The sequence below is a fragment of the Meleagris gallopavo genome, chromosome 6 (assembly GCF_905368555.1).
Source record: "Meleagris gallopavo chromosome 6, MGAL_WU_HG_1.1, whole genome shotgun sequence".
NCBI lineage: Eukaryota > Metazoa > Chordata > Aves > Galliformes > Phasianidae > Meleagris > Meleagris gallopavo.
This window is the reverse complement of record NC_139409.1, coordinates 31148733-31174603: the sequence shown is the minus strand read 5'-3', so window position 1 is coordinate 31174603 and position 25871 is coordinate 31148733. Positions and strand designations below refer to the sequence as shown.

General features: G+C 37.8%; 1 protein-coding gene across 5 annotated transcripts in view; it reads right to left on the bottom strand.

Moving 5' to 3' along the window:
- Positions 1-942: 942 nt before the first annotated feature.
- PALS2 (protein associated with LIN7 2, MAGUK p55 family member) overlaps positions 943-25871 on the bottom strand; it is a 54887-nt gene continuing 29958 nt past the window's right edge. For 4 of the 5 annotated variants that reach the window (XM_085226206.1, XM_085226207.1, XM_085226204.1 and 1 more), the window contains exons 3-12: positions 23324-23476; positions 17057-17209; positions 16342-16569; positions 15251-15382; positions 13918-14017; positions 13276-13344; positions 12051-12212; positions 10230-10432; positions 9692-9820; positions 943-7714 (exon numbers count right to left, since the gene is read on the bottom strand). In XM_085226206.1, coding sequence (XP_085082332.1) covers positions 7538-7714; positions 9692-9820; positions 10230-10432; positions 12051-12212; positions 13276-13344; positions 13918-14017; positions 15251-15382; positions 16342-16569; positions 17057-17209; positions 23324-23476 — 1506 coding nt within the window. In that variant the 3' untranslated portion in view covers positions 943-7537. The remainder of the gene's footprint in view (positions 7715-9691; positions 9821-10229; positions 10433-12050; positions 12213-13275; positions 13345-13917; positions 14018-15250; positions 15383-16341; positions 16570-17056; positions 17210-23323; positions 23477-25871) is intronic. The other variant, XR_014883885.1, reaches the window with a different exon arrangement.

Genomic DNA, 25871 nt, shown 5'->3' with positions numbered 1-25871 from the left:
TAAGTTTTGTTCTGCCCTTCCATAAGCTAAATGAGGAGAGCCTCTTCAGGGACCCTGGCTGCACTGATCCAAATGAATTCAGATCCTACTCAGCGCATCCTGGCTGAAGCAGTGATTGCTTGTGACAGGCTGGCCTCGTACAGAAAATGCTCCTTCAAGGTTAGACGGGGTCTTCCCTAGAAAACAGAGGTGGTAAGAGGGCACTGGGGTCTTGCAGGAGAGGTTGGCACTTCATTTCGTTCTCAGCTGTCTCTCCCTTGTTGCTTCCTGATACACTTGCCTTGTACAGAAGGGGGAAGACCCCACACCTTTGCATTTCAGAATCAGATCAGGAGAAGGGAAGGTGAGGTCAGCAGTTGCTATTCAGTCTCTTTTTTTTGTTTGTTTTTTTATTTGTTTGTTTCCAGCAGCCTCAGCCTTGCTGCCAGTAATGACTGCTCACCTTGTAATGGCTGCAGGCCCCAGCTGCCTGAGCTTTTACGTATGCTGGTGAATTACAATGTGAACATAGGAGACTGACCCCCTTAATAGGGTAGTGATTAGAAAGTAAGCAGCCCTGCTTTAGCAATGGCATTTATGAGATGGTTGAAGAGGCCCAGCGTGCTCTGCATCGGATCTGGAATGGGTGCATTCAAAAGCCAAACAGTCACATTTCTGAGTTGTGACCAACACCTTTCTTTCCTGAGAGAATCTCCATCCTGTTTCACCCCCTTTAAACTAGTTTCAAATGTTGAATGCCATTCATTTCCCACCCTCCAAGCTGTAGCTGAGTCCCGGAGCTTAGCATAGGAGCACAGCCCTTCAGTCTGGAAGGAGGGCAGGGGAATTCGACAGCACTGCCCTTTCTTCCTGGTAAGCCTTCACAGCCTCTGGATAGCATCTTTTAGTTAGTTACAAGTCACAGAAAGACCAAAAAAAAAAAAAATCCAACAAAAAAGAGTGTAGTTTTTCAATATTAAATCTTTATTATATACAAAAATATTTTGTTGGGAATTAACAGAATTTCACAATTTGTACATTAATATTTTTTACGCTTGGCTGTGTTTACTGTGAAAATATTAGCTGTGAAAAAGACAATGGGTGTTTTAGAAAACCAGTTACGATTCAAAAATGTCCTATGTGGTAGCTGATCAATAGAAAGTCAGCATGCTATTGAGTCCCACCTCCTAGGCCTGCTCTAAAGCATTGTATTCAAACAACAGCTAGCTACTAAGTCAGCTTCAGTTTAGCATTAGAAAATTTATTGAATAGTTAAGATTGTTTTGTAGGATATTTTCAGCTAATAGAAAGTATTTCTTTACAGGAGAGCAGTTCTTCAACATTTACAAGTTTTAAATCCAGTTTAGGTTTTCTGTAGAAGGAAAAAAAAAAATCATTCAAAGCTTCCACAAGGGAAAAACAGGTATGAGAAGCAAGGGAAAGAGATGTACACTGACACTTTTAACACACATTTAAATCAAAACACTTCAACAAGGTTTGATAGCTCTTAGCCCAGCTTGGGGTGAGAGGGTGCCAAAGTTTCTGCTTTAAAACCTAAGGAAGAAGTTCTGCCTTACTTCGGGGTACTCAGGTGTTACATACAGGAGATGCATGCTGCAGGAGTCAGGGCCAGGGAAAGCTCAACATGCATTTTCAGTGGGGGAGAAATCACTTTCTGCAGTCCTCTCTGTATGTAATTCCACAAGAGGAACCAACACAAATTGGTCAAAAAAACCCAGAACAAAAACAACCCACAAGAATTTCTGCAGCCAATGATTTTGCTGCAGCTCCCAAAACTGTACAAAGCGGTGTCATTAATGCTGCTCTGCGTATCGTACAAGAGATGAAATGACTGACAAGTTACTTGGGCTGGAGGAAGAGGTTTACCATACTCCAGGTGAGTGCTGTCTACCCATGGAGTGCTGACTTGCATCAGCTGTGAAGACAGCCAAACTTGTACAGACATGCACTGCCATGGAGCTAATGACTTCAAAAGAATAAATGGGAGAAAATGTTTCCAGGACTACTTTAACCCTTTTAGCATTTTAGGTTGGTCCTATTCCCCATCCAACCTCAGCATAAGCAGCAAAAGAAAATCCATACCAGACTAGTATGAGAAAAGATTAAAAATATTGAGAACAAAATTCACACTTAAACTTACTGTATCCTAGAAAATATAAATATTGCTGAAACTCTCCTTTAAAAAAGGAAGAAAAAAATCTATTTGGAGGTAAAACTGCTACACAGCCTTTACCAAGCTGGAATTTTTTATGTAAGCAGGTGAATTCCAGCTCCAGTACCAGTAAATGAACAAAGGATTCAGCAGTTTAATGTGACAGTTTGTGGAATAGTATCCCACTGTGGTCCAAAATGGAGAATTCAAGTTAGCAAATACTGTTTTAAATACTTGCAGTACATTAATCCTAATTTCTATTTATCTATGTCTATATAGATAGCGAGTACACTAATACTATTTGGAAGCCAAAGCTGCCTCTGAAAATTTGTTAATTTTACATTTTTTTTTAAATGTTTTGTTTTGCATCCTGTATAGCACTGCCAACAGCAAGTTCCACTGTTCTTAAGTGCCAATGCTTACGTTGACCAGTGTGTCCTCTGAAGGAGGCAAGGTGAGAATCCCAGACAGTTCACATTAGAAAGATTGTTAAAAATGTGAAAACGAAAAAGGGTGGGGAAAAAAACACAGAAACCAGGGCCAGAACCTCTCCACCTTCAAGATTGACAGTCCACCAGAGAAATCAAAGTACCGTTCACTGAAGAAATCCTGTTAATGGCCCAGGAGAGGTTTTCTGTAAGAACTATGGGGATATTTAAGGCAAGAGGTCTGGCAGACTAGAAGTCTCTTGTGTCAACTAACCATGGACAAATCGATCTCTGAACACTTCTGCAGAGGAAGTACTGTTAAATTTGGCAATAACAACACAATGCTTTAACCCTTCAGAATTTGGGTGAGGCAAGAAACCCTGCACGAAGCAAATACTCCATACATATTAGCATGATAGATGTGACAGACTTCCACCTGTAATTAAAACTGTACCTACAGGCACAAAAAGTGACTGGGAAACTACTGCAGCAGGCACTATAGATGTTTTGAGAATTGGCATCTGCCTCCAAGTTCAATCTGAAAGATGAAGATAGATGAAGACTAGAGGGGAAGCCAAGGAATAGGGAGAGAAGTTCAGGTTGGATCATGTTCACAGTAACAGCTTGTGTAAAAACAGATAACCCAGCTCTCCTGATTTCTGTCCTTCTCCACTGGTTCTTTCTTACGCACAGCAGAGAGGCAAACTTGGCTTCAAAGGGGCCCTAGCCTGGAATTTTCTGTCTTCAAAAGTTAAAAGAAAATTTCCTATTTATTATCTGAATCAGACTTAAAAAAAAACCACAGGACACTTCCTGAACACTGAACTGCTGGCAATTTGTACAGCAAATCACTCAGGTGGGATTTTAGAGGACAGTGAGTTAGGACAGAAGATAAGGGAAAAAAAAGTTGCATTTTGAGCCTACCAAGGATGTGACAGGTCATATAAACACAGATTCAGAAAGAGCCGATCTGCTATCCTGCAGCTTTTGTATGACTGAGCACACAGAGCTGCACTGATCTGACAACTGCAGACAGAGTACCACACTGGGTGTAAGGCTTATTTCCCTTGCCTGTGTCAGTACGTGATACTGCTCCAATTTTACCTCCATTTTATGCTTGCAGATCATTATTAAAGCCCTTTATAAGTCTATGCAGGATGACATATTACACCAAACTTTAATTGACTGTATGTTGCCACATGACTTAGAACCTAAAGTAGACCTGCAGGTCTGACTGTTGGAGACAGCAAGGTAATCACGTGGGTATAAATGCACCAAAAAGTATTTACATTAAGGTTGAGACTGGTGTATAGTTAGGGGAATTTTTGGTGCATTTAAAGAAATAACTTATGGGTATTGGCATATTGACTGTGGTTTTATGTATAACTTTCATATAGAGGGCAATGACAGTGTTTCTTCTATAAGTCTCTCTATATGTACAGAATTTTACAGCACCTCCATGCACTGTTTAAAACATAGAAATTACAGATAAATATAGAATTTTTAGATTGAAATATCTGTATATTTAGAAAAATATACATTAGTAAACACAATAAACCAGGTAGAGAAGTGTACCAGTTCTAAACTGTCACATGCAGGTACATTTCTGGATTAAGTCGTGGGAGATAGAAATGTGGTTGCAGACATGAGCGCTTTTGTTTCACCACCCACATACATACATATACACAGACAACTATTTGATAATTCACTTTTCTAATCTACCTACTTAAATATTTATCCTGTGATACATACCACATATCTTAAACATTTAGCAGCATCTTCGCCTCGCTCAGACACACCTATTGTTATTAACAGTCAATATAAAAGTTTTCCTGTTATCTGGAAAATGAATGCTCAGTACGGAATGAGAGACGTGACATCCTAGCTATTTATCCCCCAGGAATACTTCAAACAGCTCTTACATGAAATGGCTTCCCTTGCTTAGAACTCGCCTTTCACACCATCTTTTTCCTCACAGTGCAATGCACAGCTCCCTGCCCAACTTCTGACTTAGCACACTGTAACAGGTGGAGTCTGGCACCACCGTGTACGTGAGCAACATGGCATCCTCATTCTAAGACTCTCCAGGAATGCTTTGGTTTAATAAAAGTAACTTATTTTCAATCTAGTCACCCTACTGGGCAACAATAATCTAAGCAGAATATCTGATGAAAAAAATATAATTCCCAAACACTATACACCTGCCAGCATGGACTCTCAGTTTGTATGATTTAACAAACAGATGCAAGGAATGTATTTTTTCCTCCTTTGAACTCACATGTGACCATCCAGTTAAAACCTGCACTCACTTTGATAACGGTTCTTGAATGCAACCTTAGCAACCCATTGCTTATTGCCTCAGATCGTACTTCTCATTAGCATCTATATTAACAGCAGCAAAGGGTCAGCTGCTGGGCTCCACGGCGCTAACTTAAATGTGCTTGATTGCTAAACACTGTGTGGAGCTTAAGCGAAAGCTAAAGCTCCAGGCTTCAGCAAACACACGGCTACTTGGAGACTGCTCACTATGTAGGCCCTTTGCACAGTATGATCTCTGAGATGGAAATAGGAGGAGCGAGGTTTTTGTCACTGACTCTTGGTGCCCATGTCTCATGGGATTCTTTTGGCTGAATACTTGTCTGAAAAGTGATGAAAACAGGTGATGTTTGCAATATGAACCACTATGGGGCGGAAACTGAAGAATCATTCCATTCGTTAAGGAAGAGTGAGCTCAGCCCACTTTTGGCATCACAAATAGAGTATTTTCTAACTCGTAATGAAAAGGCATTGCATCTGTCCAGGAAGCACATCTTATTTACAGCACATGTAGGTCTTCTATTACACAGTATACAAACACAATTCCATCACGTTAAGCTTATAATGCCAAAACAAAACCACTGAAATAGTCAAGCAATGGCTCTGCTGTCTTTGCTGCCACATAAAACACTCCATCTATTTCTCAGAGCATTCTCTGAGTGACAGGATCACAGAACACATCTCTGGGAAAGGCAAATAAAGGGCTAGTGCTGGTGCTGCCACACTTAAAAGCTCTACCCAGCTTAAATAAAACCAAAGCAAACAAAACCAATAAAGCAAAGTAGTAGCACAGATTTTCCTTTGAAACTTTCAGATTCCCTCCATAAGACCGAAATCTCAGTGTTCAGAGCCACAACACCACCCCATGCTTACACAGCTCTGTCAAACATTTTCCAAATACACTGTGATCTTAAGCTGCCCCCTGCCAACCAACCAACTTCATCAGCTTTAAAATTCACCTGTAGCATACAGGTGGGGTGGTTTTGCTTTTTGAGACATAAGCTTTTCTTGTATCAACAGTTTCTCATGTGCATGTAGAAGGCTTTAAGAGCCCCAGGAACCAATACTGCTTTACCGTGTGCAGGCCTCTTTTTCTTCAGAAAAACCTCTGAAGAAATTGCCTTTTTGAGTGTTCTGTATCACACTTCGGTGTTGAAAAAGAATTCAGAAGCCAGGTACCTGTCACCAGATGGAAGAGAAATTAAGCAAATAGATGACTTCTGTTAGCTTGGTAAGCGATAGTGAATGTTGCTATATACAACAGCTAACAGGGTAATATAAAATGTGATCACAAAAAGAGCGAGTCTCAGTGACAAGCTGTATTTTCAGTTTGTTCTTGTCAAGCAGAAACTTACATTAGCATAAGATTTGATCGACGAACCTAACATGACTTATGTCTATGAGCCTACAAAGGGGAGAACTGTCACCCAACACAAAAAGTAGTATGTTGTAAAGCACAAAAATTATGAACAGCTTGGCTTTTTAGCAGTAAGCTTCCAATTTACAAGCTACCTAATGAAAAAATCAATTAAAAACACAATGCAACAAAGAGCACAGAAATTCCATTACATCACACTCAAAAATTGTTACAACAGTTGATCACACAAATTTTCCAAAAGAGAACACAAGATATCTCAGGAAATCAAGCCACAGATCACTATATAAACATCAATGATGTCCTAAGAAAAGAAAATTCTGGCTTGGATTCTTTTTTTTTGTTGTTTTTTGTTTGTTTGCTTTTTTTTTTCTTTTTTTTTTTTCTTTTTTTCAAATCAATGTGTTTTCACACGCATGAATACAACAGTCCTAAATATTAAGCTTTACTCTACAAGGCTCCGCTATCAGGTTCTCTCTCCAGCTACATCACCACTGCACTGAATTACCTTGCATACACGCTCCCTCCCGTAGGTACTTCCACCACAAGAGGCTTCTGACCGGTTGGTTCCCAACAACAGCTGAAGAGCAGCTTGCAAGGTATTGCTTCGTGTGATTTCAAGGGACACGTAAGGGAACCTACAGAACAGTTGACTAAATCAAAAGACACCAGGAATTTGTGAAACATCAAGAATGCTTCAACATTCAGCAGAAAGAAGCTGGAGCAATGGAGCTGTGTCGCTTGTTGCTTTTAGCATTTGAAATTCTACTGTCAAATCATTACTTTAAGGAAAAAGAAAAAAAAAAGAGAAATTAGTGTTGTTTCCTAATAGGAGCTATAGACTTTTGACCGGTTAAACACTGACATTAACAAGTTTTACAAAAATTGTTTCAAGTATCCTCTTTTTAGTCACAGTGAAAATGTAAGACCAAGATGTAAATGTTAAAGTGAAGGACTGAAAGTTTCTCAGATGAAAAAGGCAAAGGTACTAAATCAAAACGTATAAAATGCTTAAACGCATTTCCTTCATGTGATATGAATAGAAAGGTTATCTGTAAAAAGTTACAAAAATTAAAATAAATTACATATTTAAGTACACTTTCCCTTCAGCATTATTATAAAAAGTCAGAATAGTGTACTTTTGAATATACAGAGTAAAAATGCGCAGGCGCCGCAGTTATCATCGCTATCTACACCACATCTTGTCACGTTAGTTTGTTTCCTGCAGTTGATTTTATTTGTTACTTAAGCTCATCTTCAGCAATCTCAGTACACCCAGCTGATCGGGACCCACTGTGGTTCCAGCCTCAGTTTCTCTATAGCAGTCTGCAGCTTCTCAAAGGCTTTGTCTAGGTTGTCGTTTACAATGGTCAGATCGAAGTAGTGGTTGTACGCCCTCTGGATCCGGGCACTTTCATCCACTGTTTTCTTCAGATCAGTGTCCTGTTGGAAGCATTTGGAAGTTACTAAGAACGTAAGACTTGCCACATCCTTACCAATTGAGAAGTACCAGTTCGTGACATAGTATGAATGACTTCATTTAAAGCTTCATACTGCTGTGTATTAAAATAATAAAATATTTACAATAAAGTCACAAAACCCTCAAGCTAAAATGCACTGACGGGACTGACAATTTTATATTCCATGTCAACAGTGTTAAATATGGAAACTAAATATTGCACAGCTGGTGATTTTTAAGGAAGTCAATAACAGCATGTGAAAGGGGCCCTATATGCACCACAGACAGTTCATCACTTTGTGGAGGCAACTGACAATTCAATCAGAATAGTTAATGCTTTGGGAATAATTGGGTTGGTTATGTGCATTTATTTATGCCTCTTTTTTCTTCCCTACAGAAAGCACCAAAACCCCAAGAATTTAAATTAGCGTGAAATGAAAGATTATGAAAGCTGCGTTTATGAATGAATCTCAAATCTTTAAAGCACCACTGCAGTGGTAAATACAGAAGCCAAAATTAAGAACTATGTGAACAGCCTTCCTTTCACAGTAAATGAAGGAGGCAAGCAAATGCAGCACCACAGGAGCCAGAGTTCTTGCAGCGGCCTGGGAAGCCAGGAATAGTTTAGACAGACCCACTAGCAAACGATGTATGCAATACTTTAAATGCACATTTCTTCTTTGTTCAGGAAGCTGCAGACCTCCAACATTATAATGCAGAATCTGTACAGATTTATAAAATGCATATTTTAAATGTAACCATCCTCTTTCTTATTCACAGAGGAAATAAAACAAAAGCAAGGATGTCCCTTAGGGAATCAAATTTTATTAAGTGCAGGAAATTACTTTTATACTTGTCTGGACAGTCTTAATCTTCCCTCTTGATTACACAAGGCAAAAGCCAGTGTTTGGAGGAAGGAGGAAACACAAAGCACCCACAGACATACCAGAATCCATAACAACTTGCGTCCACAACTAGGGCTGGACAGTTTCTCACGCTGTTTACAGAACAGAATCTCACAAGTTTCAGGAGAAAAAAAAGACAAAAAATCCCATATTCCTTCAGTATAAATTAAATCTCTTCCCATTTTATAGCTTGTAATGCCCCATCAGCATCACACAAGGTATTACTACTATCTAAGCTATACAACTACAGCTGAGTTGTCAGCATGCCAGGGCTTTTCCCAGAAGGGGAAGACGTACTGCTGAGCGTAGAGAATGATTTCATTAACTGCCCATTAACTGAGCTTTTTTTTTTTTCATTTTTTTTGGACCGGTCCTGCAGTGGGAAAGTTCAAACCCATACAGAACATTCATAATTCGCTATGCCTCTCATTTGCCTCTGCTGGGTCTTGGAAAAGAAGACAGGATCTGAGAAATAAAATGTACCACTTTGCTTTACGTGACAAATCCAAGGAACGTCACAGGAGGAGAAGCTATTCAATGCTGCTTTTTCTGGCAGCTCTCAGCCATTTCTGGTGCAGCGTGTGCTGCTGCAGCAGTGGAAATGAGGTCCAGTTGAATTCTGGTTGCTTTGTTTGGCTTTTTTGTTTGTTTATTTTAATTCTGTTTTGTTGTTTGTTTGTTTTGAACAGTCTGTAATGTCTTTCCTAAGGATTACAGATTACATTTTTAAGGCACACCTACAACATAAAGACAAACCTGAAAAAACAACTGTGCTGGGGGTGAGGTGGTGAAGTGAAGGAAAGGCACTTATATAAAACAACATCTCCTGCCATCAAGGTATCTATAACTCACTGTAAATAATCAAAGGTGGCACTTCCCAAAGAATACATTGCAAGTAATTCTTGTAATCAACACTGTCTGTAAGAAGGCTATTTTTAAGGAAGAAGCACTTTCTTGAAGACTTTAATTTTAGAAAAAAAAATAATAATAATAAAATTAAAAATAAATTAAGAACATCCTGTTCAAAGCAAAGTAAATATGAAATAATTTGCTTACAGTGAGAAGTTTGGTTGTAATTCCAGCATCTACCACTGCCTTGTGCATAGCACGCAAAGTCTCCAACTCTGGAGCAGCAATGAACACTACATAGGGCATGAATTCTGAAGTCCTCAGTATTTTCAGGGCCTGGAAGCAATAAAAAAAGAGAGGGGGGGAAAAAAAAAAGAATGAGAATGACTCAAACATCCCCTTTACTTAAGGGGCACTGCAAAACTATTATGTTACAGTCAGTAGAAATACAAGATTGGTGAAGATTTTTAATTCTATTTCAGAAATTCCTACATTGCCTTTTGAAATACTCAGCATCATTTTTTCTTGGTTAAAAAGAGCAACTGCTGCTGTGCAAGGCTCCCACTTCCATGCAGAATCTGTTTTTTCCCTACCATCTTTATAACTTACTCCAGCTAAGTTCCATAACACACAAATCCAGTTGGCAGCATAGTCTTTCAGCCAGGTAAGAAGCCTTCAGATTTAAAGGCATGTCTCGTCAACATTATACTCCACCTGTTTGAGTGTAACATTATGAATGATATACCTGTGGATTCACATCCAAAATGCAGGTCCTTCCTGTCTGAACAACTTCAAGGATAGAATCAATTTTAGTGCCATAAAGATTTCCTTCATATTCTCCATGCTCTAAGTATCTGCCAGCTTTAATATCCATCTCCATTTCAGCTCGTGACACAAATCTGTATGCTTGTCCATCCTTTTCATCATCCCTTGGCTTTCGTGAAGTGACTGAAAAAAATTTAAAATACAAACTGAATGTTAATCTTTTTGTACTTGGAATACATGCCCAAGATTGGGCTGCCTTTAAATTATGGAGATTATGATAAGGAATAAAGTGTAATTATCATGGTTCCATATACAGAATCATCAATTATTCTAGCATACATTCCAGGACTGTACACAGCCCTTCCCATTCTCTTTATTTCTGTTCTTTCCTACACACTGCTTACCCTTAGATATTTATTTTTCCTTTGCATTACTCCTGGTCTCAATGCTAAGGATGTGCTTTAACCTAGGGCATCGTGGATTCATCTCAGCCATTTTCCAACATACATAAAAAAACATCTTTTGTGAATAATCAGAAGTTTCTTCTAATCAAAGAAACTGAGGCCTGATTCTGCTGACTACTGATTATCCTACTGAAAAATCTCAATATAAAGTAGAGATGTCATATACAACAAACCACAGATTTAATACACATGATGAAACTGTCAGGTGGTTGGGAAAGTCTATTTTGATACCTTTGAAGGGTATTCAAGAGCTCCAAGTGAAAGCATTTTAACACAGCATTACATTACTTATTTATAGATACAGTGTTTTAGAGACATCAGTAATTTTGAGGACTTTTTAAAAAGGAGAAAAAAGTTGAAGTAACAAAGTTTCATACTACTTTGCCAATAATAAATAATGGGATTTCCAAAGGAAGATTTCATTTAAAAAAAACAACACGGTACCCTCAACCTTTTTAATAGTTTCACAAATGGTTTGTGCACTGGCCAGTTTTAATGGTTAGAGAGTGAGCACATAAGGAAAGAGAAGGTTCTCTCCCCACATGGCACAATTCATCCAATTTAAGACCTGTTCCTCCTCTCCTATTATCAGCACTACTTCTTACCAACTGGAAACAGATTGGCTTTGAAATTCTGAAGGGCAGGTGGCAGGAGGAGAATAGTATTGTAGCTAAGGGTCTCGCATCTATGTTCAAACAGAAGACCACCACCACCTGGTTCCCTTAAGTGAGCAAAAGTAACCAACTGTAGCAAAGACAAGAAAACAAATATTTCAGTAATGGAGAAGGGGAGGAGATCCTTTTTCTGAAGCTGAGAGTAAAAAAGATCACGGGTTTGAGGCCAGGTGGAATAAAACATCAGATAATCACACGGACCCTACAGATCACAAACACTCCCATTTTATTGGAAGTTTACATCTTTCCTCTCCCTACACTTCCAATACTTTTATAATGCCTAGGATGCTTCTACAGATGAAAAACTAAACAGAAGACCTGAAAAACTCCACTGGCTGATTATTACAGAAGACTGCTAGCAACTTCTGCAATCCCCTCAAGTGATGGCAACTGATACTGAAAGAATCCAGCAGATACTTAAATAGTGGCTTTCTGCAGCAGCAGTAATAGTTAATTGGTAGTTGCAAATATCTTAACTGTTGTCTTATGCTAGTTCTGTTGTCTGAGAAGATGAAGAATGTTTTTTTTCTTTTGTTTTCCCACAATAAAAATTCATATACTCTGAGAAATTACTTCTACCACCAATGAATGGGATAAACTTCACATGTTTTTCAGATGAAAAACTCAGAACATAGTACTACAACAGGAGTGCTGACAACTTACATGGCACTGTAGTTCCAAACCTAGAAGGATTCAGTACTATGAACCTGTTCTTCAAGCTTCTTCGTCCCACTCCTTGGGCCCCAATTAAGACCAGTGTTTTCCTCTGAAAAGGAGGCATTTTGGCTACTTCTTCATAGATCTGGATTTCGTGACGATCAAATTCTATATTAAGAAGAATACAAAAAATAGTTAATACCTAGTCAGTAATGTAAAAAAAAAAATGAGTTCTACCAAAATGGATATATATAAATAATAGTCAAATGACAAGGACTGATATAAGCTTTCTTGCATTAAATTCATATGGAAATAGAACATATTTGTGAAAACTCTAAGGTCGGATTATTGCCTTTATTTCCAAGGAGAAATTACTAGGGTCATCAGAATGGGAAAACTGTGATTAACCATTAGAGAGCTGTCACAGAATCAATGAATGGTTGAGTTTGGAAGGGACCCTCTGAAGATCATCTGGTCCAATCCCCTTGCTCAAGCAGGGCCACTAACAGCCACTTACATCCAGGTGGCTACTGGATAATTCCAAGGAAGGTTCCACAACCATTCCATGCCAGCATTTAATCATCCACAGCATAAAAAGTGTTTCCTGATGTTCAGAAATTCCTGAGTTTCATTTTGTACCCACTACCTCTTATCCTTTTGCTGAGCACCACTGAAAAGAGCCTAGCTCTGTTGTCTTTGCACATTCCTTCAGGTATTTTTACACACTGATGCGACCTCTGCCTTTAGCCTTCTCTTCTCCAGCCTAAACATTCCTACTTCTCGTTCAGTCTTTCTTCACAGGAGAGATGCTCCACGATGCTCCATTCTGACATTTCAGTGGCCTTTCACTGACATTTCAGTGGCCTTTCACTGAGCTCTCTCCAATAATCTGTCTCTTCTTCTGGGCAGTCCAGAACTGGACACAGGACTCCAGGTATGGCCCCACCAGTGCTGAGCAGAGAAGGAGCACCTCCCTTAGTTCACTACCAAGTTATAATTTTTTTTTCCTCTTCTAACAAAGATCTTCTCTAACTTCAACCTATTGAAACACCTATTGAAACTTGGCACCATTTTATCTACACTGGTCACAATTGCTTTTAAACAACAAATTTCCCTGACCAAACTTCACTGCCCTAGCCAAATATTTCACTGCAAATCTTTCACCTTTGGATACACCAGACTATTCAAGTTTAAAAGCATAGAGAACTTCATATGTAAAATTCAAAGATACCTGCATTTCTTGTAGTAAGATACATCATCTTTTTCTTTTTTTTGCTGCTTATTGTTCCGCAGAAAGGCCCTACAAATAAAAATTGAGACAAAATCAGCATTTTTGCTCAACATTTTTCCTGAAAGTATTTACATATCTGATTTCCATGAACATGTGTAAATTTACATTAATTGCACTTAAAAAGACTATTTTCAATAAATTACTACGTTTCTTTTTCCAAATCATCTATTTTACGGAAGGACATTACATCTACTTTCGTATACATTACAGAGTGTAGTAAGAATAGAACACAAAAGAAAAAAGTTCTCCAAGAAAGTTGAAAAAATCCTAGAAAAATCTTTCAAAAATATCTTTTAATTTTCAACGCGTATTATAAAAACATCTTGAATAAAAGAGAGTAATCCTTACAGCTTTCCCGCCTCACTTAGCCTTTCATCAGGTAGTAGAACTGATTCATGTATCTACGAAGACTAAGCACATACTTTAGTCTCTGACCTTCACTCAAAGCCAGAACCATACACACATAGTCGTAAGCATTTAGCAGTATTCCCATACAACAATTTTCAAGTATCTGAGAAGATAAAAAAAGCGAAACAAACTGAGTCAGAGCAAAACATAACCGTGAAACTTCTTAAACCTCACCTGAGTTGTCCCAGTCCCTTCTAACAAAAGCCTTCCTCTTCTCTTCCAGGAACTGGCTAGGAATGAGTCCTGCACTTCCTCCTTCTTTGACATGGCTAGCCTGGAAATTAAAAAATAAAATAAAAAAAAAAAATCAGAGGAAACATGTAAGAAGCATTCTTCTCATGACATCTTGATGACTGACTTTTACCCTGACCAAATTTCTCAGTGGTGAAGGATCTGCAGTAACTGGTTCCCATCCTGTTACTCTCCTGTAGCCAGCCATAAACTTTCAGCATAAAAATCCGAAATGGAATTCAACAGCTATGGCTCTCAAGTGACAAAATTCAAGGCTTTGTAGTACACAGTACCTTTATTTTGTATTCTTGAACAACTTCAAACAGGTTCCAGCATAGCTTAATAACTGTCATTTTACAAACTGGGAATGTTACGTACAGATGTCATCAATGCCTTCAGGCTTCTGTACTATGAAACTAGAGATTTAAATCTGAGTAACATAAGTATTCTTGGTAATGAAAGCCTGGCTAAGAATTTCTAAAAAATAATTTAATGGCAGGCCCAATTCTCTGCAAGCTTAACACATACAAACACACAGTTATGAGACGTTACACTTTTCCATAACTAGCTGGCTTGTCACTTGCTAACAAGACCTGTTTGCTTTTCAAGATGTATGCTTTTACCTATTAGTGATTCACTGATTTTTCACAGTTCACGAATTCCCAGTAACAGTTTACCACTTACAGAATGGCCAAGGAAAAATCTAACTTTCTTTTCCAGTGGCATAACCTGCAACAATACTCATATATTTGTTTGTTTCATTTTTGCCACTCATCAAGGGTGTTTATAAGCGCACTGGATTGATTTCTTCTGGACACCCACAAGTTACAAGCTGAAGAATTTTGAAAAATTTATTTCAAAGACAGCATGTAAGCTAAATGTCAAACTACTCTGAAGTTTGAGATTGTTCAACTTCTGAAGTTAATTAGTTTGGCAGTAATAAATTTTCTGCATCCCCTCACATGATGAGCTGTTCATGTTTGAAACAGTGCTGAGCACTTCAGTTATGAACATGTGTGTGTTCATAAAAACAGCAGTAACAGTAAAAACACAGTGTTACATAAGCAGTTTATACCACTGTAATATATGTATTTCTATGCACTACTACTGCAACTGCTCATACTTTCACTTTCAATACTAAGAGCTTGAAGCCAGATTACAATGTAAATATTTTTCTTCTGTCTACTGTTAAGTAGTTTAAATTAAAGAGTTTATTATAAAGGAAATTAATGAAATGAACTTTTTTTTTTTTTTAAATATTGATTTATTTACCAACCTGCCACCAATTTGGATCTTCCCGGTTTACAATCTGAAGAATTTCTCCTTTAGAAAATTTCAACCCTGCTTCTTTGCATGGGATGAGGTTGTCATTATATGGATTATAATCAAAATGACATTTCACAAAAACCTGAAACGTGGAAAAATTTACAGTGCTTAAACATTACAGAATACATTCTCATTAACTCATCTGTCAAGTTGAAGTAGTGTCTTTACCTATAGCATAACAAGTTTGATATGATGGAATTTGCATTTCGCAAGAGGCAAGTTATGGAAAAAAAACTTGCAAAGAGTAAACCAGCTGAGAGAGCAGAAATAATCTGCAGTGCAAACCTTAGCTAAGGGAGCACCAAGACAAAAATAAAAAGCCAGATGCTCGACTGGACAATGTATTCATGTTTTCACTTCTGTATATGCAACTTAATTAGTAATCTAACTTTGACTTACTTAGAAACGCAAACATTTCTCAGAGCTCAAGCACTGTTCTCAAGGTTTGTTTGATCCTAAGAATTTCGTTTGCTATTAACTCAATGTTTTAAGACAAACAAAATATGCTGAATGGAGGCATAACCTATTATATTCATGGGCATTAACATTCACCACCTGAAGGAGTCTTACAGGATGTTTCAAATGCTCTCGTTTACAGCAACAAATCATTTCTGCATTGGATAAACTGACCGTATACTGCAATAGCGGAAGTTCCGTCCTAAAGTCAACAAATTCAAGCTCATCTGAATGCAACACGTATATCTGAATTCCATGAAACACTACCTGGACACGGATCATTTACAACACAGGCACTTTACTGCAGTTCATTGTGATTGTGGCTAGGTCATCAGAGGTGAAAGAAACAGATTTGCACAAATAAAAATGCCTATCAGTCTAAGATACTAATAATTTTTTAAGCAGACATGTCATCTCAATACACTGAATAATCTCATTTCTAATACGTACTTTAAAGCAAATACCCCTTTTGCTAGCATTAAATACACACACAAAAAATCTCAAAACATGCCTGCTCCTAACCTTACTCACTCAAGTACCAAGTAGAAGATCTTCTGACAGAAATGTTAGAAAAGAGCTACTGACCTGTTGAGGAATTACCGTGTCTCTGTAACTGGGAAGAATCTTCAGAGTGACACTGCCACTAATATTTTTCAGCAGTTCCTGCAATTCTTTTGGATTGTTTCCAACCTCGTGGCCGTTCACCTCTTTAATAATGTCACCTACATGCAGAAGACCTTGTCTATCTATCATTCCACCATGCAGAATTCGTGCTATAACCAGATCGTTGTTCTCAACTCGAAATGTAACACCCTGAAAGAAGTACGTAACACCTAGTTTACCACTGTCTGAATTTCAATTGCATTTTACCATCATCTCAAGCAAAAAATATACATCTATGGGACACTGTCTCCCCCAGTGAAATCAGACAATAATACAATGTAAGAGTCGAGTATAGGTAAGTATCAAGTGACAGAGTACTTTCTGACAAGATTTTCGTTGCTCTTGATTGCATGCAGTCCTGTCATTTTGTGTGAAGACCAAACAGATGCTGCGTTAGTCAGTTATGCTAGCAGGTAAATCTGCCTATTGACTTCCTGTTCGTTAGGCCATGATTTCCTAGAGAGAACAGGGTAGAGAACACACACGAAATCTCCCTATTCCTACCCCTCAATCATGACCCATTAAATTACGCAGTATAATAAAGCTAAGAATTAAAACTTAATGCAAGAAATTAGGCACACACAAATGCTTTCACTTACGCTTTAATTTAAAGACTTATTCATCTTGAATCACTTACGAGAGGTTCTCCTGCTCTTTTGTGAATTCCAAGAATACGAATAGCATCTACTGGAACGATCTGGTTGTTCACTGAAGAATTATTGACTTCTGGACTAGAAGGAGGGGAATCATAACATTTTGAAGCCACAATATCATGCGCTTCCAAGAGTGACTACAAGAGAACAGAAAAGGCTATTTTTAATATAATGAAATAATTATTTTTAAGAGAGATTTGTGCTGACAACCACTGAAACTGACATTTTAGAATCTGATTTGAAAACATATTTCATATGGTATACACGAAAAATCATTTTTTATATTTGTATGAAACAAAAGCACTCTCATGTCCTGCTTACCCTACTGGCTTGGCAAATATGTTCTCTTATGTAAATACAAGTGATTCATCTTAAGGAAACACAGAAGAAATATAATTTTTCTGGGAGGCAAATGTGAAATTACTGGGAAGAAGATGGAAAAAGGATTAACTGCAACAGAGCTTCACCCAATGAAACAGTATCCAAGCAAATGGTTAAAGTAAACAAAAAAGCAGCTGCAAAAAGATGAACATAACTCATTATTAGATACTTGTGTTTAATGTAAAAAAGATTTCCTCCACATTAATTTGGAAGTAAGGGTAAATTAAAGATAATTGCAGGTATGTAAGAATTTCTAGCAATCTGCAGAATGAGTACTTTATGCTTGCAGAATTCTAACAGCAAATTAATCCAAGTTGACAGAATTCACTTTTGGAAAGCAAGAGCTTATATCTCATAATTTATGGTGTTTTCACCAGTTCACATATGTAAATACAGATGAAAAGGAGAAGATCCAAACAAATACAATCATCTCTGGAGGATTATTAAATTTATATTTAATTTTCTTATTAAAAAAAGTGCTTCAAGACTTAAAATATTTCTAAGACAATATGTACAGGTAAAGCAAGATAAAACCTGTGTACTGGATGGCAGAGGCTTCCTATGTTAAAGAAGAAAAGGGACACACTACAACCACCACATAACGTAGTCCAATAAAAAGTGTCCAAGGCTGCACTGTCTCTCTGACACATACAGCAGAAAAAAAAACAAGTAAGCAGGAGAGATAGCTGTTAGGCCTATCTTATCATAAGCAACATAAGCAGCTTTGTTTCAAAAATGACCTGATGAGATACGGTCATAAGTTACATTACTGACTGGTTCAAATAAGTAGATAAAGAGAAGTCACACAGAACAGGACATCATAGGGGCAATCAGTGGTAGTGACACATATGCTAGAGGAAATCAGCAAACAGTACTAGAAAATAGGAGGACAGGCCTTTGAATTTAACAATTTTGCTATGCAGCCTGTTCCATTCTTCTGTAAGTAACCTCTAACTTAAAAGTTGTGCAACCACATTAACACAGTGCTAAGCAGCTCAACGTGAAAATCCTCAAAGTGCCATTAGCAAGCAACCATTTTACACTGCCCACTACAAAATGACCCTGCTGATGTTTTAACTTGAGATTAGAGGAGCGACTAATTCTGCTACTAATTCTGCCCCTGCTTTTAAGACCGTGAAGGCTTGTGGCTGCTCTGATATTGTGGACATAAACCAAATCAAATGAAACAGAAAACACAATTATTTATTTAAATCAAGCAGCAGTCAGATGGTAGCAATGTCTAATTCTTCATCATCCAAGATGCATCCAATCCAAAAACCAGGAGAGCAGATCTCTGTTTGCTCACATGTGTGAGCAATGTGTTTTACCCTTTTTACATTTCCAAAATGACACCAACTAGTATCAGCTATGTCTTTTGACACATTACCACAGACAAAACAAAGTAGATGGACCTGTGTGATAATTCTAGTTTTCTCTTTTGGTCACATGCTATAAAACAATTGCTGCCAAAATTTCTGGCCACAAACCACTCAGTTTCTCACAAAGCTCACACACAAGCATTCTGTACAGCTCACTGCCCTTAACAGTTATCTAATTTATGGATTACAATTGAATCCACAGCCAAAAAATGACTACTAGACAAACAGTGCCATTCTTTTCCAATTAACATGCTCCATAATACTCTTCAGTTCTTAAAAATCATCTCATTGTTCACATTCTCATCCTATTTATTCATTCCATTTCATGGACAAGCATGAGTTCTTTCAACTGCTACTTAACCATCTGTCAATCACAAAATCTCCTTCCTGCTATTTCCATGATAGCTGAGTCACAGAAAGACTATCAGGACTGTAAATTGCTACCCATAATTACAAAATGATTTGAGACAAGAAATGTATCCGTTTTCAAAACAAAAGCAAAAAACAACCCCATATAGTTCATTTACTATATTCCCATAATTAACTCTCACTTCCAAAACCCAAGAATAGATAGTCTGGCAACGAGGAAGCTCAGGGGAGACCTTACGGCTCTCTACAGCTGCCTGAAAGGAGGTTGAGGATGTGGGTGTTGGCATCTTCTGCCACATAACTAGCGACAGGACTGGAGGGAATGGCCTCAAAGTTGTGCCAGGGAAGACTCAGACTGGATGTCAGGAAAAAGTTCTACTGCGAAAGTGGTCAGGCACTGGAACGGGCTGCCCAAGGACATGATGGAGTCATCGTCCCTGGAGGCGTTCAAGAAACATTTAGATCTTGTGCTAAGGGACATGGTTCCATGGGGAAATATTGGTGGTAGGTGGACAGTTGGACCAGATGATCTCGGAGGTCTTTTCCAACCTCAGTGATTCTATGATTCTACATCAGGTTTAAAGGACTGTTTCCATCAAGATGGGTCACGGTGTATTGTCCTGAGGAACACTTAAAAGAAAGTGACCTGGCAAGAGAGGCCAAGTAAATATTGTTGGATCACTCTTCAACATTTTATGTTGATCACAGTTACTTTCTTATTTTAGTAATACAGTTGGGTGACTGAAGAAACATAGTTACATGGATTTGACTTTTTTCCTTCCTATGGTATCTGAAAAAGTGATATCTTCTGCTCCTGCAACTCCAATTCTCCCCTGAAATCTGACCTTTCCCATACTGGTGATAGAACATTTATAATACCACAGGCAAAAGTCCACAAAACAACATGGACTGAGCGGTCTGCATCCATAAATAATTCAAATTTTCCTAAGTATATTATAAATAAACAGCATCAGTAGCTAGCCAGCACTGAGTAACTGTTGAAAGGTTCTCATGGAAACAATAGCAATGGTGCCTGAGTAAGGCATTTAGAAGAATTCTCAGCACTTCACAAGAGACACAGAACACTGGAAACAGTACTGTGGCAGACAGTATGGCTCCTCTCTGCAAGACACTGTCAGAAAGTAATCCATAACTTAGAACATGTTCTTTAGTTTTCTGTGGCTGTACTTATTTGCCAGGTAAAAAAGAAATCTAAATTCCAAATTCTAAATTCAGTTCTAAATTCTGTAAACAAAGTAATATTAAGCTTTCAAGGCTCTCTTCAGTGCTGAAGCCAAATTCAAATCTTCGTTTTTCAAACAAAATAAGCAATGAAATTAAAATAAAATAAAATAAATAAAATAAATAAAATAAAATAAATAAAATAAAATAAATAAAATAAAATAAATAAAATAAAATAAATAAAATAAAATAAATAAAATAAAATAAATAAAATAAAATAAAATAAGAAATCCACAATCAGAAACCTCCCAGCATGGTTTATGCAGGTTATGAAGACTGCTTGACCCACACGGTAACTATTTGCCCAGCTATGTTCCAATAGAACAGGTTCATTTCAAACTGGCTTGGGGGAGAGGTTTTAAGATGAAGTATTTATTGCCAACAGAATTTACTATTAAAAGCAGTTTGCATAACTCTGAGAAAGGTGAAAGGAACTGAATAAGCTCTTCCATAAACAGCAGAAGTGATTTTTCTGCATGTTTAACCTCCCCAACTGTGCAATGCTTCCAACTCCTCGCTCTTCCCCCGAGGCAAACTCTCTCACCACTTCTGCTCTCCAACTACTGTCAACACTTGCTATAACTTTTCTTATGCAGTGTATGGCTTTTTCATGCATACCGCCCTGATAGCAAACCGTCTAAACTGTGGAATTCATAAGAGCTTAATATTTTCCGCACTCTGACCCCTAAAAAAATGTAATTAAAACTAAAAAAAGGGGGTAAAAAGTAGAAGGGAGGAAAAACTAGGATGAAATGAGAAAAGAGAAAAGAAAGGGAACAGATAGTCAAACATAATAGTATAATCATAAGTGCATGAATATTCCATAAGCCAGTCCCTACCCAATTTATCTTCTGTAAAAGTGTAAAAAAAAAAAAAAAAAAAAAAAAAAAAGTCCAATTCCATAGTTTAGTATTTTCAGCACTATGCATCTTAATATGCTGTTGCACCAAATACCTGCATATCACATTTGACACTTACATGCCAAGGTAGGTTACAAGTGCAAGATGATACTGTGGTAAAGCAGTACCACTCACTTGCAAAACATAGATAACCAGTTTCTAAAACAGTTACACGATAGAATCTATGAAACTTTAAGAGTTACGTTCTTCCTGGTGGCTTGCTGCACAATTTCACTGAACTGGATACAGAATGAAAATTACATTTTCTGTTATTACAAATCACACTGAATTTTTTCATTTTATCTTCCGTGAAGAATTTGGAATATGGAAAAAATGAGGTAGAAAGGATAACGAACTACTCTGAAAGAAAGTGCTAACTTTCAGAGAGAGAGAGAGATCTTAAATAAAAAAGCTTACTTGAAATAATGCAACTTTGTCCTCAGGGATTTTTGTTTTTCTGCCTGCCTCCAGATGGAAACAGAAGCACAAAAACTTAGGCTGCTTTAGGCTTTTCTTTTTTAAGTGAACTCAGTAATTCTGAACTCCTGAACTCTGACAAAGTGAGTGATAATTTACTTCTCAAAAGGCAACATTTAACTACCTTATCCATTAAGTAGTATCTTCTTTTAGCTTCCCACCTGATTCTTTGCGTACCATCCAGTTTTTGCACCAAATGAAGCAGGGAGCCCTAGAAATAGCTTATTTCTCGTACATGCTCATGACTCACCCAATGGAACAGTGTAAGAAGGAACATGCAATCTTCTTCAAAGCATGCAATAAATATGACATGCATTTTTAAAATGAGTTTCCAAAAAAGAATCAAACAGTATAACTGTAAGTCTGACGATGATACAAAATAAATTAGAACTTTCTAAACGAAAACACAACAACAATAAAAACAGAATGACTGAAATATTTTTGCACTGTAATTACCAATTCCTCCAAACTCATCCTCTGCTTTTCCAATCCCAATTTTTGCTAGATTAAAGACTGATTTTAAGGGTCATTCACCAGTAAGTTTCTAAATCAAACCCTTTGGTCCCTTAGTAACGATGCACAAATAAGAGCACAAGGGAGGCCAACAAACTTTCAGAACAGCATTCACTAACAGTTACAATGGTGAAAGTTGAAGTAATAAAGTGTTCCCTAGTTCCAACAGGCCATGGCACAGTTTGTCAGCCTTTCCAGTGCCTATCCATGTTAAGCAGTAATGCACACCATTATGTCTGTATAGCGTACAACTGAAAATTTAGAAAACAAAAACCAACCAAACATGATTAAACATAATAACAAAAAATGTTTATATGGCTCTATACCTATCTATGAAAGGATGTGTTTATGCTGTAGCAAAAGGTTTGTTATTTTTTTTTATTTAGACCTACTGCAAAGTACCAAAACAAGTTGAAGCCAGCCTAGAAAGTCCAGAATCCAATGAGGATTTACAAATCCTAATCTTTAAGGGGCAATATGGAACCTGGTAATAGAGTAGCAGAAATGGGAAAACAAAAATATGTCAAAATTTCATTTATGTTTAACAGAACATCATGTTAAGTAAGAAGGATGTAAAGTTGCAATTTAAGCTCAATGTAGATCACATGGCATAAGAGAATCAAGTTAATTCATTCTGCAAACTGTACATCTGACATGGGTATGAATGCAAAAAGCTGAACTGAAATGCAGAATGTATCAGGAACTGAGACCACCTGGACAAGCTAGGAATAAAGCACTGGAGTAACCTCCAGTACACATAGAGACTTACAATAGAGACAACACCACGAATGAAGATGTACTTGAAGTGTTAAAGACTAAAGTCATGTTCATTCTTAACTCCATGTGACTACTACTTTACCCCGCATCCAGAGTAAAATCCTACATTAAAGTTGGCTATAGTTCAGTTATTGTTTCATTATTACACTAAGATCCATATGTGCACAGTAATGCTGTGGGTCGTATAAAATGAAAAGGAGTAAAAAGGAGGCACCTGAAAATGAGGTTCTTTGAGTATTCCAACCAATTCTGCAATATTTTCATCTTTATTTATTAAGGGACTGATGTCTTCAAGAATTTCATTCACCAGCTCCAGGTTGTTGTCACTGACAGCCTCAAGTTTAGAATCTTCTAGTCTCTCGTGAGCCTGTAAGACATAATAATTACATACGACTATAATGTAATTAAGTTTCAAGTAAATAGTACTTCTAAATTTTAAACTTTTTAATTAATTTCTTAGTGCATCCTTCAGTGGGAAAACAGGAACAATTACATATAGTCTAATCTGTACATCTTGTCTCTGTAAGCTGCTGATGGATTCTGTGTCCTTGACAATGTGACATGACAAACCTTAAAAGCAGCACCTGTCAGATATGCTTGCATGTCCATACTTTCTATGGCCTCCATGTTACATTCATCAAACAGCCCTCTCTGAACACTATCAAGCCTCAGACTTTTCCTGCTTCAGAACCCAGGACAAGCAGACCTTCTAGAAGAACAAAAATGGAACTATGCAAATGGCTTGGAAAAACACAGTCTGCATTTGAGAAAAGTTTATCTGAGGCTCCTCCTAGTCAAATGTATTTGAATGGCAAATTTGAAAAGAAAGTCTGACGATTTAAAGGAATTCTGAAAAACAATCTGCAGAAAAGGAGGCTAACTATGCTGGGCTGCATTAGTCAGAGCGTTGCCAGCAGACTCCCCTCAACTCAGTGCTGGCAAGGCAACAACTGGAGACCCATGTCCAGTTCTGGGCTGCCCAGAACAACAGTGAGAGGGAGTTGTTGGAGAGAGCTCAGAGAAAGGCCACTAAAATAACAGAATGGAGCATTTCTCCTATGAAGAAAGACAGAGAGCTGGGAACATTAAGGCTGGAGAAGGAAAGCCTTAAGGGGGACGGCCTCATCCATGTGTACAAATACCTGAGAGTACAAAAAAATGAAATCAGGCTCTTTCCACTACTGCTCACTGATAGGGTAAGAGGCAAACTGAAACAGTCTGAAAAGGCTGGAGGGGTCTCCAGGCAGGTGGAAGGTGTTCCTCATAAGGAAGCAGGAAAGTTGGAACTAGTTGGTCTTCGAAGTTCCTTCTAACCCACACCATTCTATGACTCTGTGATTCTAATAAAGGAAAAGGCTTTTTATATTTCTGGCTGGTCTGAAATTAATGTGCACAAATAGTCTGACAATCTCAGAGTTCTCTGAGAATTCACAATTCTGATAAAACTAGCATTTCTAATAGAAAAATGAACTTGATCTATTTTTAGAGGCAAATGTATTGGTACAAATTCCATGCGTGTCATTCATGAAGTGTGTTATCATTTTGACCTTGTCCTCATTTAGATCTACTGTCTGGGATGGAAGTTTGGGGTTCAATGAATCAGAAAAAAAAAAAAAATTTGAGTGTGGTCATGCCATATGGACTCAGTTAAAACCTTCCAGCATTCTTGAGAAAGCAAGTTTATAGTTAAGATCATGTCTGTTTCCATTACACTTTTTTTTTTTTAAATCTGCTTGTTAAATTCCTGCTAATTAAATGTTACATTATAATTGGACAACTACAGATTCTTCGGAATTACTGGAAAACTACAAATTCTTTGCAATAAACATTTTCTTCATGATAAATATTGTAGATGAAGTACGTAATAGATTCTGCAGCTAGAAACAACTCGAATCAACAAAGTGCTTTAACTTAACTCCAATAAATTTAGCACATAAATTTTCCCCTCTTCAGTTCTCTCACCAACAATGAGACACTTCCACTGTTTCCATTTTTATTCCTATGCAACTTCTTCAACTAGTAACCAGTGTTTTTGAACAGTGCAGTGACATGCTCTTCTTGACCTGACTTTTATTGACTTTTATTTGTCCTGCCACTGCTTGAGTGATAAACACCATGGATGGTTGTGATGGCTGCATCTGACTTCAGCAGATAACCACCAGTGGCAATCGTAATGGGTGAAACCGGTTATGAAGGTTGCATCCGGCTGAGAACAGACGGATGGGAAATAAAAGACAATAGCCAAGGGCTAATTTGAGCTATCTGCCCACCTAACAACTGTGCTAGTCTATGTTTGACTCAAGACAAATTTGAAAGAAACTAACATCTGTAGTCGGTATGTAAATGTGAGTGAATCAGTCATCTTACTCCATAAATAATGAGCAGCCTAAGAGCCAGTTGAGCTCTCCTGCATGGCAGCTGGCTGCGTAACAGATCTGCCCATAAGTAGGGACAGTTCTTGAGGGTACCGCTGCTGCTGCAGCGACCCCTCACACTTCAACATCAAGAAATTCCTTGCTGCTACAAACCCTCAGTAGGTGAATAGTTTGCTAAGCTTTGTAAGCTTGCTAAGATTATATCGTAGATTGATTGAGCACACACAAACCACTGACCAAGTCTGGGCTAGGAGTGAATTCAGCCAAATCTAGATTCCTTACCTCTGCTGTTCAAGGAGTTTAGAAAACTAGGGGATCCACTCTGAACCCTGTGACTCGATGGAAGGGTCTCTTGGATGAGTGTGTTTAATCTTATTTTCTATGAAG